Source organism: Bombus vancouverensis, chromosome 10, assembly GCF_051014615.1.
Source record: "Bombus vancouverensis nearcticus chromosome 10, iyBomVanc1_principal, whole genome shotgun sequence".
Classification (NCBI taxonomy): Eukaryota; Metazoa; Arthropoda; class Insecta; order Hymenoptera; family Apidae; genus Bombus; species Bombus vancouverensis.
Genome location: NC_134920.1, coordinates 3,380,927 through 3,395,534, shown reverse-complemented (window position 1 = coordinate 3,395,534; position 14,608 = coordinate 3,380,927). Strand labels below are relative to the sequence as shown.

At 33.6% G+C, this 14,608-nt stretch overlaps 1 protein-coding gene across 2 annotated transcripts; it reads left to right on the top strand.

Annotated features, from left to right (window-relative positions):
- The first annotated feature begins 737 nt into the window (after positions 1 to 737).
- On the top strand, positions 738 to 14,524 carry NT1 (Neurotrophin 1). 2 transcript variants are annotated; one of them, XM_076621973.1, is made up of 10 exons: positions 738 to 1,273; positions 7,304 to 7,462; positions 7,989 to 8,135; positions 9,897 to 9,999; positions 10,558 to 10,681; positions 11,177 to 11,338; positions 11,812 to 11,973; positions 12,432 to 12,745; positions 12,850 to 13,126; positions 13,438 to 14,524. In XM_076621973.1, the coding sequence occupies exons 1-10, from the start codon at positions 1,238 to 1,240 to the stop codon at positions 13,655 to 13,657; spliced, it is 1,704 nt and encodes a 567-aa protein (XP_076478088.1). In that variant the 5' UTR covers positions 738 to 1,237; the 3' UTR covers positions 13,658 to 14,524. The 2 variants fall into 2 exon arrangements, with proteins under 2 accessions (XP_076478088.1, XP_076478087.1); XM_076621972.1 differs by having other exon boundaries at positions 739 to 1,273; positions 11,809 to 11,973; positions 13,438 to 14,523.
- The last annotated feature ends 84 nt before the right edge of the window (positions 14,525 to 14,608 follow it).

Below are 14,608 nucleotides of genomic sequence, written 5' to 3'. Positions count from 1 at the left end.
GGAGCAAGGAAGCTCAAATCATATACTGAATTGTATTAATTCTACGACTGTACCCTCGTTTCTTCACAAATCTTTTATTACTTCATCTAATAACGTTGCTATATTGAAATTTCCTAATTTTGAAAAGCCGCTACTACTTCGAACAACCGCTACTAACAAAAAGCAAGAGAAGAAGGAGAAAAAAAGGAAAGGAAAAGAAAAGAAAGAAAAAAAGTATGGAAGTGAGCGGGACAAAATACCTAATTCCACCAACATAATTAAAATAGAAGTTCCAAATTACATTACGGCACAAGTTCCCGAAATAGGCAAAATCTCTAATTTCACCAACACAATTAACATACAAATTTCAAATTACTCACAGTGACGATAAAACAAATTTCCACAAAAAAAAAAAAAAGAGAAGAAAAGAAAGAAAGACGCAACGAAAGAAAGTAAGGAAGCAAGAGGATGAAAAGCAACAATCGCGGTGAAAACGTCACGTGCTGTCGTATCAAGGGTGATGCGGGCGACCACCACTCTGTCGGTGCTCCCCATGAGTAAAGCTGTAGGCTGAGCCGAAGAAGAGCAAAGGAGGAGATCGACTGGCCGACTTCTTCCTCCTCTCGAATACGACACGCTTATCCGGCCGTCCGGTTTTCTCGGTCATGGCTCGACGAGGGGGGAACACGCAGGACGAAGCACGCTCGTTCCTACATTATCCCCACGTGAGACCCGCCAGGCATCGGGCCACGATTCTTCTTCTCCTTTGGCATCTCTCCTTCCACCTGATGAAGACGAGGACCGTGCCCGTTCCGCGGCAGCTGTAACCAGAGGTCGGTGCGCTTCCACGAGCGCACAATTTTTCGTCCCCTGGTGGAACACGCAGCCTCCAGACGTCGTTGTTCCGTGGACGTCGATGAGAAGTGCGATTGAACTTCAAGCAACGTCGATTAATTGCTTCAGAGACTTTGTTAGGCTTGAGGAATTGTCGTCGAACCGGAGCACGTTGTTTTTGCTGAAGAACTGCTGGGTGAATGATTGAGAATCGATAGGGGAGGCTGATATCGATGTTCAGTGATTTGTTCCATTTTTCTAATTGATTACTATTAGATATTAGCCGTATTGGTACTTGAAAGATAGTTTATTTAAGCGTATTTAGTATTGAAAAACAGGATTAAAATAATTGGTGGTGATAGTGAATGTGGTACTGTGCGTTGGGAAGAAGTGAGAAGACCTTGATGAGAGATCATATGAAGGAATGATGATGACGCGTGGACTATTTTTTATCACGGTGGTAAGAAATTGAAATTTTTGTTATATTATTAATTTTGGTAGTTTTAATGGTTTTAAACACGTGTCTTGTCTTAAATGTATGAGAACATGCCAGACAATTCTACTTTCGCCAATTTGTCGATAATTAACTAATGTCCCATGGCTTTTTAATCGCGAGTAACTTTCATGGACACGATTTCATAAATGATCCTAATATTTTAGTTATGAACATTACAAAAATGATCTAAGAAAGTTCAAATTAGTCCGAAGCATTCATGTGCAACCAAGTGTTGCCACTTGTTATTGACTTGTAATTAAGTTACTCGGAAATCAAACCGAACGTATCTAATTTGTACAAATTTATTATTATACAAATTTTTCAAGTAGTTTCAAGTATTTCATCAGTTTGCTTTTTATGTGACTTGATTGTTTTTGATTTTTTCTTTTTCATTGAAGTCTTCAATTTTCGAGAAAAAGTATTAAAATCCGTACATATACAATATAGTTCACACGTTAAATTTTTCAATAAAGATAAAAATGACACATACGAAGCTATATTGTAACATCTTCGTATCGATCGACAATTAATATGTACAGAGATAATTAATAATTACCAGAAGGCAATCTTCGAAGTAATTGTTCTTGATTAATACATATATATATCACGTTTATATACGTATATAAACCGTAAGGTATCCCGTTAATTAGTTCCTAACGATGAAACACGAAACATGAAACGTCACATCACTGATATGTAACATGTTCAACCAAACATTCCTAAGTTCGTCGATAGGAACTCGAAAGAAGTGAAGATTTTCGTGAAGATGACTAACACTCTGCGCCTGTGATTCTCTTCGCGTAAAGTGGAACAACCTTTGCATGGCCTTGATCCGGTAACCTGACGGAATCAGGAAAAGTAAATAGATTCCCTTAATTGCTATGAGTTCCCTCTCACGTGCTGGCGAGTGAAAGATTTATCGACGATTACAAATATAAGATCGTTGGCAGAACGTGCAACTACTCGCGTGTTTTTTTTTTTATCAATAGAGTCAATTCCTTTTATCGTATTTAATCGATCAGTTTGCTTATTCCTTCGGTTTCTCCCTTGTTGGGCCCTGAGAATTAGGTTGTTCGATAGATAGCTCAATGTGCGTGCTTCGTCATCAGTTCCTGTTCGTTTCTGATTGACGAAATCACCTATCATGCGATATAATTTACGTATATTGTAACTTACGTTAGTTACCTTTAACTGATCTTTGTAAAATTCTCGAATGAGATGGTTCTTTGAAAGTTTGATTTAACAGATTAACGTACGATCTATTGATCTTCAAAGCAAAGATAAGTTGTGTAGTGTTGTAAATGGTATAGATATTAGTATATTTAAAATATCTATTTAAAACTGTATTTTACAAATTATGTACATCATTATTCAGTAAAAGACTGAGACAGTCAAGAGGAGTAAATTTTTTCTAGAACTCAATCTCAGAAAGAAAGTTATTAATTACCTGAGCATTTTATAATGACAAATTTTTGCTCATTTATGATTCAACTAATGGTCTCTGGCTTTTAAGGATCAGTAATAAAACATTTGTTATATGTATTGCTTATTATTACAGGAAGGCTGTTTTCTAATTGCGACCTTCTTTTTATTAAATAGTATAACTTCATTATTAATATTTTATTATTCTATTAAGTAAAATATTGACACTATTCTTGAAAATGTTAGATTGTAATATATATATACAAATAAAGATAAAAATAGAATAATTTATGTTGTAATCAAATAATTCATTATCGAAGTTAATTTTTGCAGGCATCTTGAAATCAAAGATTTTCTTAAATATATCGTTATTTGAACAAACCAACGATGTGATTACGGCACTACCTGATTTGTGAAAGATTCTCCATCTTTAAAATTACAAGTAATTCCTTTGAACCGTAATTATAATTACGTATTAAATTTCACTGAACAGATCTTTTGATTTGATACGTCGGAATAAATCAATGATATCGACGTACTGGCTTATAATTTGCAACAAGTGTATATCTTCTTAGGACGATAAGTACGGTGAAAGTTCTCGATAATAATCTAAGGTGAAATGTTTTATCTTATGAAATGTTTCATGAAAGTTTTGTAACTCGAGGAATTTAACGACGTCGATATTCGTAACGAGAAAGAAAAAACATCGTGTACGAAGGAAATGTTATAAAAAGAAGCTGCTACATGTATTGGTAGAAAGCCTGTCGTATTGTTGTATTTTTTCCATTCACACGAGAGGTATTAACGTTTCAAGCATTTAAATGAGGCTCCTTCAAAATTTGTGACTCATTATAATATAATATGGTATTCGAAAGTTGTTGATTTCTCAGCTAATTACAGGCGAACGGAATTCACAAGCGCCGATTGTGGATTTTTATGAAAATTTACATTTTTAAAAAGAATAGATTTTATATCAAAGTAATTACACTCGACGTACATTAACGTCGACATTCGATGTTTTGAGAAAATGTAAATGAATTAATTACTCAACCTAATACGATATAATATTACAGAAATAATATTTTATAAAACAAAAAGACGAATCCATGTACAGATTTTATTTATATACAATTACGTATATATAATATACATATACACACGATATTTAGTCCTCCATTCGGAAGACTACGAAGAAGTAAAAAGAAAGATCACCAGAAATCGATATTAATCGAGTAACAAAACACCAGGAAATGTTACACGTGTTTTAAACAAATAATCGTACAACAATGTTACAAAATATCCTGAAAAATCGTACGTTATTGGCTAAGAATTGATGAACACCCGCGATATAAAAAGAAAAAAGGATCACTCAGTGAAATCGTAGCTCTTCCTTCTGCTGAGCATCATGGTTACTAGGTCAGCGCTCATTGCAAACAGCAGAGGATATGTTGGAATTTCCACGTTTATGGTTATTTCACGTGGCATAATACTGTCGAGTCTCCACACGTGTTGTTACATCGACCATTTCCTGCAATGGCAACATTAACACAAACACTTCGTATTCGCATTTCTCTTATCTTTCTATGTTAGGAAATCTCGAACACATTGTGGTCCGTGTTAGAACTATAGAAACTCGAGAAACGTCCCATAGGGATGGAACAATGGGAATAATAATTTATTGAAACGATAACAATGCAATAACAGTGTTGTAACTGATAAGGGTGGCGTTAGTGGAAACTGAGATACACAGTCCAAGGATATCGTTAAGAGGTGTGACAGAATGTCGCCTTTGGCTATGCTAAACTCGACGTCAGACAGATCACAAAGTAGCCAGTTACAGCTTTCCGTAGCTACGAGACCACCCATGATACGATAATATCTAACTTAATTTGATAAGAAAGAAATCAACTGTACAGCTGTCGTTAATAATTACTTTGTGAAGTCAAATTGTAATTAGCAAAGTTTAATAACAATTAGCATAACGTTAGTGGTTAAATAATGTAGAATAAACTAGAATGAGTTTAATAAATAATTTGTATGAACAAGGATGAAAATGCATATATACATATTTGAAATATAATAGAATTGAATCACACTTAATAATTTATTATATGTATTTTACATAAATTATTAAATATTTTGAAAAATTGTCTATGTAGCAAAATTTGCCATTAAAAATTCAGGACTCTTGTCCAAACCATTTTTGTTTGTATTCAGAAACTGATTTTACCCCTTAGAAAAAAACAATATGTGTCAAATATCTTTCTAGGAATTATCTCATGTAAATTTCATTAAAATTGACGTGTTATACTTAAGTGATATATCCTGTTAGACGGCTCAAAGTAAGAGCGGGAGATTATTAAATTCTCAGAAATATACCGACTCCACTCAAACAATCGTAGATCCATCTTAGGCTAGATCTTATCGATTTTGTCCCCAATTTAGGATAACCCTAAGATAGAAACACTGATATCATCGATATCATTAAGAAATTCATATTTTAGAAAGTATCCTCTGTTCAAGATCCTGCGTCGGGGTGAAAGTTACACAACCATTCATTTAAATTGAAACAGAGAAACCAGGTAAACGTAATAAATGAATTCATTATCTTGACCACTACGCTCGTCATCGATCGCATGATTTACATTTTACTCGATGCAACTATGGCGCGTGAACGCTGTTCAATAGAAACTTTCGTTCAATCTCCCAATCGCAGAAAAATCCGTGCATGCGACTGCACACACCGGCAGTTGCGTTTGCTCGAAACTAATCATGGATGCGGAACAACGTGACTTTCACCCGCGAATTGCGAGCGTGTTGTATCTATGTGCATTTTTTATCATTTCCTAGACTGGCGTCGTCCGGAGAAAAAATCACATAATTTCACCGGACCGACACGTGGTCCGTGTCGTTAAATCCACTCGGTCGTGTTTTCACGACGATTTCACGACGCGTTACGCGTCGTCACTTTACAACGCCACTTCCGCTGCAACGTAAACGAAATTAACGTTTCTCTATGGCTCGCGCTTCCACCACGCGCCAAAGATTTCTTCCGTGATATCCAGACCCACAGAAACGAGAAGCTCGCTCGTACAACGTTTCCCTAGCGATCAATTCCCGCAATCATAATAGAAGAATTGTGCTATTGTATCCGCCGGGAAATCCTATCGTTGTTACGATTATGAAAGGGAAAGGATTTGTTTCGAATAAAAGATCGTCTAGGCGATAAACTGTACTGTCTCAGCGAGAAACAAAAAAAAAAAAGAAAAAACGGAAGACGGTATACGTGTTCCTGAAAGAAGCAATGTCTGCTTGCATAGTCTAAGAATTTATTGAATTATAATTGTTTAATTAAAGGAAGAGGAAGTTTCCATGAAAAATACAAATTTGAATAATATAGAATTTATTAGATCTATAGAAGAGGAATATTCTACAGAGAATATGAAATTTGCTGAATTAAATTTATTTATAGTAAATTAAATGGAAATATGTATACGTGGTTTTAAAGGGGGAATGTCTGCTTTCTTTGTTTAAAAGAATTTATTGAATCATAATTATTTAGATAATGTAAAACGAAGCTTCTGTAGAAGGTGCACAATTCCTTGAAATAATTTATTGAAATAAAGGGAAGAATTTATGGACAATGTAGAAGTCGTTGAATTAAATCTATTTAAAGAGAATGGAAGTCAATGAATGTGTTCCTGGACGATGATTTTCTGTTTTGTCTATTTAACAGAATCTGGCGAATCGTAATTATTTGGATAAAGGAAAAGGATTGTTCTTATATAAAATATAGAATTTATTAAATTAAGTTTAATATTTTGTGTGGAAACGAAGAAGGGATAATTAATCAGATATTCGAAGATGACAATAAGTCATTGATAATTCGATAGCTAGCTCAAGGTATCGAATTTTACATCGAATCAAGGAATTATTATTAACAGTACTTATTTGTCTACCTGGTGTATGAGTATCCGATATCTTCGTAAGGACTATTAATATGGACATTTCTACTAACTGTGGTTTACTATTTCGGTTAATATTCATATGTGTGACTATCTATGGAGTAAATTAGTCGGTGAATGGCAATAATCAAACTAATTGAAACTGTACATTTATTGTACAGACATCTGCGTGACATTTTAAAATGTAACTTTAGAATACTATGAATTAAAAAAGAAATATAACAGGAATTAATAGGTTTAAATCTTTCTTTAAAATATTTCCAATCTAAATATAGCTCCTCGTACGTTTAAACTTTCTTTCAAAGCACTTTCTTTTCTCAAACTTCTTCTTTTAAAACTTACAAAAATTTTTAGAACGTTATTTCTTCTCTTCTTGGAAACTTTCTGCATCTAATCATTTAAATATCGTACGAACGAAAGCGAATTCGAGGTCGAATTATAGAAAATACGTTTTACCTTACAAAGTGAAAATATGATTAATAGTTGAAGAAGATTCGTCGAGAATAAATGAAGAATAAGCGTGTCTGAGTTGAGATCTCGCTGACCCAGAATTTTCGGCGGTAATAATAAGTTTACGCGAATACACGGGGTTCGTTTCACTCTCTAGGCAGTCGTGCTACTGTCCTCGATCGACGTCAGCGTTGAGAAGGATTTGAAAGACGACGTGGATCTCAACGATCATAAAGAAAACAACGAGACGACGGTCACGTCCATCAAGATCAACGACGTAGCATTCAAGAACAGGACAGATAAATTACGGGAGAGTGTGAGTGAAAGAAGTTTCTATTTACTTAAATAACGCTTACACGCCGTGTTAGTCGGGTTAACTGCTGTTAATTTAACGAGCTAAACATATCGTTAACGTATTAGCGTTGATGAGAACACGAAAACAGACCTGCATGAAACACACCTTGCAGTACGTGCACATCCGTATGTGTTTCGGAAAAACTATACTTTGACAATTATAGTCATCTTTGAAATTTATTAAGACATTCATTACATTCTGTAAATTGCTTCTGCCATGTAAAGTTATAAATGTATTATAGTTGCTTTTCGAAGCATTCTTCCTTTTCTTGGTTTGCTGATTTACAAAATTTTTAGAGAAACTGGAAAGCAATATTAGAATGTGTCAAGCATGAGCTATTCAGAAGCCACATTGATCAACATGGAAAAATTTCAAAATGGAAAGTAGTCCTGTATTTGGGTAGTTGATCAATTTGATTTGTGAAAGTTGCATATTTTTTGTAAAGGTCAATCACGATTATTTTCTCATTTATTATAATTCTCAACAGCAATTGGAAAAAGTTCGTGCACTATTGAGTAATGGAAGTCGACAAAATGCCAGCAGGGAACTCATGCTACCGAAAAGCGCGGACATCGCGAAGGTCATATCCGATGATCCCACTGGTGATGAGGAAGGATTGGAAGAATTGCCTGAGGTAAGTGATAAAAAGAACAAATTATGCTATTCTGTTGTCAATTATTTAGTATTTTGATGATATAAATATATTTTATATAAATTATTCGTTTAACACCATTACGTCTGTTAAATCATTTTGTATTCAGACGTTTCTCCCTATTGTTGCAAAATTTCTTAGATTTATAGAAAATATTCAAGATTTGTTTCATTCTTAATATACATGATTTTTCGTTTTAAGTATATGTTAAATTTATTTCTTCAAACATTAAGTATCCTTTCGTTTGTAGAAAAAAGAACGAAATTGGGAAAAGAATAAGGTATATGAAAAAATAACTATCTAAGAAAAAACTAACGCGAGTGACTCAAAAAAGAATAGTATCACTTAATAGAATTATAAAGGATTGTTAGCTCATCCTCGATACCCTTTTTGTATTGTAAAGTTGACCCTGTTCCGATCGAGGATGACGTCGCGTCGCGATGATTGCAAAGCTTACTTCTATTGGCAATCACTTTTATGTATTTATTCATCCTGGCACGTTTCTATACCTAATATAGGAAAGTAAATTATACTGCATAACCCATAAATACCAAATAGCAGGCATCGATTTAACTTCAATCACTTTTATGGTTGTACAAGGTTCGACGAACGCTAAAGAAGCAACTTCTAAATCGCTTTGCATTTCCCAGTAAATACGATGTTCTGGGTCCAATATTATTGTATTCAAATGAAAGATTGATGGCTCTTTACCTCGTTACAAGAAAAATTCCTAGAAAGTCATACTTGGAACTCCTTTCTATCGTAAATCATATCGAAATGTACAATTTTGTCATATGTGGCCGCTATTCCGTGCAATTATTGTATTTTCGGACTTCAACTTTCTGTTCGTAACATTACGCGCAAAGATCTGTGTAAAACAGGTTTGTTAATACAGGGATTTCTAAAATGATATCCTTTATCCTTTCCTTCTTTAAACATTGTCATTTATACAATATGCATAAATTTTTGAAAAAATCTTCTATAAATCTTTAGAAATATACAGGGTGGTTGGTAATTGGTGGTACAAGCGGAAAGGGGGTGATTCTACGCGAAAAAAGAAGTCGAAAGTATAGAATAAAAATTTTTTTTTTAATTTCTTTTTTTAATTTTTTTTTTAATTTTTCCAACGATCTACAGTGAGATCCGTTGTAACGAGACGTGATAAAGTGCACGCGTACCGAGCGAAAATTCAAAGTCGATTTTCTCGAAAATAAAGCCTCAAACGAAAAATTTTTATTCTATATTTTCGACTTCTTTTTTCGCGTAGAATCACCCCCTTTCCGCTTGTAGCATCAGTTACCAACCACCCTGTATAAATCTAAATTAAAAGGTTAAAACATAAAAACTTGAAACGTGATAATTTCCAAGAAAATGCTTTTCTTTTTGATGACAACATATATATTTTCCGCGATTACTTTCACGAGTTTCTAATTGGTGTGTTTATTATATTACCAGTCGTAATTTTCAGAGGGTCTCGGGCAAAACTATGTATGTAAATTTCTCAAAGGATGCCGCGAAACCTTCCTTACTGAATACTAATTAGCAACCAGGCTAAAATGGCTAACGGACGCTCGAGGAACATATATTGTTAATTATGTGTAATTAAGATTTCTCGACCGATAAATAGAATTTTCTAAAAGAATACATGTTCGTTTACTACTGACGAGATAAAGAAATAGCTTAAATAGCCTGTATCAGAGTTCACTGATTATGATAAGTTTTCTTTTTCTCTTTTTATTACAGCCACAAGAATTGAGAATTATAAGACCCAACCTGCGGAAACGACCTGGTTATCGACCTCCTCCAAGAAGACCAACTTCTCTAAATCGAAGGAATGTCTATGCAGGTTATTTTTCATACTTTTATTCTATATTTAGTCCTAACAAATTTCGGACAGGATATTGCATGAAACTTTTTGTTTAATACGTTCCATATTACGTAATAGACTGCGTATGTTTATGTAAATTTACTTTGTTTCAGTTACTAAATATTATAATTAAACAATGTTCGAGCGTTTATTGAGAATTTGAAAATGCAGAAATGCACAGAATACGTATATAAAATATTTATAGTACTTGTTACAATATTTAAGAAAGAAACAAGTCTCTGAGGTTCTGTTCCTTCTCAGCTCGCAAAAATATAAATCTGTATTTCTTGTGTATTTACGGGAAATTTACGGGAAGATGTAAAAATAAGCATGATATACAAAAATATATAAAATAGCCACAATATAACTTCATAGTATGGTTTCATTTCTTTTCTATTCGTAAAAATATGAATTTACATAAACATTCTTAATCTAATTTTAATGAATGTTTTATCTTGTGTATTTTACCATAAATGCATAGAAATTTTCAGTCTATCAATCATATAACAAAATCGATCTATAATAATTACTTTCCAGATCTATCGAGAACACCACTAATAAGACCACCCAGACGGCCCACAGAAGTAAAACGAGATCCGACAGAAAAAGAATGTACTTTCTTCACGAAGACAGTTTGTCTCGAAATAGCTGATTACCCACAGTAAGTTTCATGTATTACTATTTTTCTTCTCTTTTTTCCTCTCTTCCCTCCAACAAGTTGCAACAATTACGCAACTAATTCAGTGTCTCGCATTTAAATTAAACTTTCTCTGATGAACAGGGATTAACGTTAATTAAAACGTCGTTTCACGATAGTAAAGACAATTCGCAGGCTCGTTTAACTAAAAGAAAGTGCGCTCGCTTTTCTACGATTCCACGTTCGAATTGTTCATTGCGCAATGCTTATTCGACCTCCGTTTTCTCATAACCATAACCATAAGTTGTTTTTTTAATTAGGAATTATGGGTATCCAGATAGGGAAGGAAGTCGTGGAAGCAATTGTCAAAGCTTTCGTTTCCTTTCTTCCATTTGTTCTCATGATTTCGTTGAATTGTGAGAAAGTTGTTACGAATTAAATTAGAGGAAGAATAATCCTCATTGAATTTATTATTATGTTTATTATTACGTGGATTTAAATAGAATGAAATTTTCTTAGCGAGGCGATTACGAGGAGTCTGAGAGGCAACAAGGAGATGGTCGCTGCATTGTTGACTGATTACAAGTCGCAAGATTTTGACGAATCTGCCGAAAGTCTTCCGATTGCATTGCCCCTGGAAAATAAATATGAGAATCGATACGAGAGTAATGAAATTAGGAGGTGAGACTCGTAGACTTATAGTAATTATTAATTTTTCAATTGGGGAAGACGAATTAATTCCTCATTTGAATATAAGAATTCTTTCATTTATAGATCCCAACTTTTACTCGTTGTTTTATATTCAACTTTATTTAAAATAAATTATATCAGATTTATACTGTATAACTAAAATTTATCTAACTAGAATTCGTCTTTGTTAACTCGTAATTCTATAATTATAGGAATTTCTGGTTAAGAAATGAGTCGAATAAAAGGTTTAGTTCTATTGTGCTCCTGTTGAATGGCAACTGGGGCCAACAGCGATGCTTTGTAGCAACGCGTGGTATCATGATACAGGATTATATACATTTTACACTGAATCATAATATCTATCGAAGTTTTCTTTTTATAAATCACAATCATTTTTCCTGTAAGATTATTTTCTATTCTATTAAATTAATTCGTGTCAATTTCATATCAATTTATCTTAGAAGATCCGATGCAAGTTCATCATTTGAAAATGTCGAAGAAGGTTTCACGTGTCCATCCGTCATCAAATATGCACGACCACAACTAGCTAGAGCCGCTTCCGGTATTTGGAAATACATAATAAACACCGGTGAACACACGCAAACTCTACGAATGGAGAAATGCTCGTAAGTAAAAGACAATCGCAATTAATTCGCATCAAGCGTTACATAAAATCAGCAATCTACCAGAACGTTCCTTCTACTTTACGCTCAAGATTGTCTTTTAGCCACGGTTAAAGCTGAGATTTCCTGCTCGGTTTAAAAGGCAATTCCGTTTACCTCGGTCGTTCGTTCCAATGATTTATTTTTGTAGTTGAATGCAACTGATTCGGTTAACACTTTCCCAGTAAAATTTAGCGGAGGATCTTCTCTCGCGATAGAAATCGAAATTCGATACTTTGTTACAAATCAATGAGCAAAATATCTTCTTTGTGGTATTGAAGCTGAATATTCCTTGAAAATAAGAGAATGATACTTTACCACGTTAACAAGGCAAATTGAAATACTGCAGAAGAAAATTTCCAGGAAAAAATTATTCGAAATTTTTTACCATTGTACACTCTGACGTTAAATTTCGCTTTCAGAAACCCCCAGTCGAGCTGCTCTTTCATATCAGAGAACTATCGATCTTCTTGCATGCAAGTGTACAATTACCATAGACTTTTAACCTGGGATAATAAATTGGGTCTTCACATGGATATTTTCAAAGTTCCATCTTGCTGTAGTTGCCATGTACATGGTTACGCTGATATTTTTCCACCTCATCAAAAGGACCCATCACTCAGAATTAAAGAATCGTTTCCTGGATCTGACTTCGCCACCAGCGATCAAAAAGATGACTTTGAAGAGTCTCCGAAATTAAATTATTTAAACAAGTTCCCTTTCGATTCATCTCTTGGTATGTAAATTGATCAAAGATATAACATTCTTTTTATTTATCGTGAAAGAATTTGAAAGATAAAACCAGGTGAAAATGTGGGACAAATTTCTAAAACCTTGCAGGTGCAAGCAATAAAAAACCTACAGTAGAAACTACCCCTAGTAGACCACCGTTTATTCTACCTGTAAGAACAAGACCAAAGAAACCTTCGTCTACAAGTTCAAGGCCATTCGATAAATTGCCTCAGCAACACGCACCGAATACTAGAGCACCAGGATATACTGGACCATTACTAAAAGGTTCTAGACCAAGTAGACCCAATAGACCACCATATAGAAGAGAATCCACGTCTCATGTTGAGGAACAAACCGAGACTGCGAACAGTACGATTTTAAATAGGTAACTATCAATGATCTTACGTATCATGACATAAAGTCAGGAATCTTAAGTTTTAAATTAAAAAATCTGAAATTTGGAATTAAATTTGAATTATTTAAAATTTAAATTTTTTAACCTGGAATTTTGAATTATTTAAAATGTAAAAATCCGAAATTTTTTATTACTTAGAAGTAATAACAATTTCAATTTTAAATATTGCATTAAATATGAAAAATCTAGAATTGAATTTAAATGAACTTTTTATTTAAATTTAAGGATGTAAAACCTATAGATGTTTGGACGTTGAATTAAATAAATTTGGAATTACACAGATACAGTCAACCATACGATTTGCAAATGGACGCAACGTCAAGGCTACAAAATGGTGGTTTCGACGACGAGTACCAAGAACCGCAGAGGCGAATCAATTATAATTACCACCCGATTATCGACTTTTTCAGACCAGAAGCAATGATGTTACAATCGTCTGAAGATTCTTCGACATCGGACCAAAACGATTCCAATTCGTGGAAACCTTTGATTGCATCTTGAGCGTAATTTTGCTTCTTTTCGGAGTACCTGATCGTTTCTTTCTTTTGTAAGAAATTAAAATTGTCGGATGTTCATCGTGTTTTAACGTTAATCAACCTTGCAAAAACGAAAGTATTATATATATAATAAATATATACGTCGGAAGTAGATACTACAATTCGACTTATTGTTAGTTTCATAGTTTATTTTCTGTACTCGCTCGTATTCGTCGGTGTCCTCCAATTTCGATTAATAAATCGTTTTTATGATGCGTTACGTGAAACATGATTTATCATGACAAAAATATGACATTTAAGAAATAAAAATGTCGAATACAATTGCAATATGTGATTCATCCTTTGAGTTTATATTTTATGATCATATATAGAAAAATAAATTAAAGGGAGGGTACTGACGCAATACTTACGATTAGTATAACGGTAGTAAATGTTTAACGCCTATAGGAGTATTACAATCATACAGTTGGGCAGGTGCAATTGCAAATACGTTGCAATTAAGCAGCGTCGCGCGAATTTTTATATATTTATTATTCTGTACGTGTATTATTTATAAATCATCGTTAATATAATGTCTATTATAAAATATCGCTAGTTGGATATATGTGTTTCGCGAATCATTAAATAAATAATGTAACAGCGACTCAATGATAGTTTTTTGTTCTTAATATTGCACATTCTCTACTAACAAAGATTGCACGCTGTTTCTAAACAGTTCCATTTCTTATTCCACATTTCTCAATTCTTCAATTGTCTTACTAAATAGCTACTTGTCAATCGAATCGTTACTACTTCATAATCGTGATCCATTAAACTGGCATATTCATCAACACAGTATGATACATAAGCATTTGAAATTAAAGAAAAATATGAATATCGTATTTTTAAATTCATCAAATTTACGCCAAACTGTAGAAATATTTTCTAACACGTTATATAAATATAATAAAATATG

Excerpts from the sequence above, each read along its gene's own strand:
- NT1 (XM_076621972.1), top strand. The coding sequence starts at position 1,238 with ATGATGATGACGCGTGGACTATTTTTTATCACGGTG. Across the intron at positions 7,463-7,988 it reads CAGATAAATTACGGGAGAGT|CAATTGGAAAAAGTTCGTGC; the intron begins GTGAGTGAAAGA and ends AATTCTCAACAG. Across the intron at positions 10,000-10,557 it reads TCGAAGGAATGTCTATGCAG|ATCTATCGAGAACACCACTA; the intron begins GTTATTTTTCAT and ends ATTACTTTCCAG.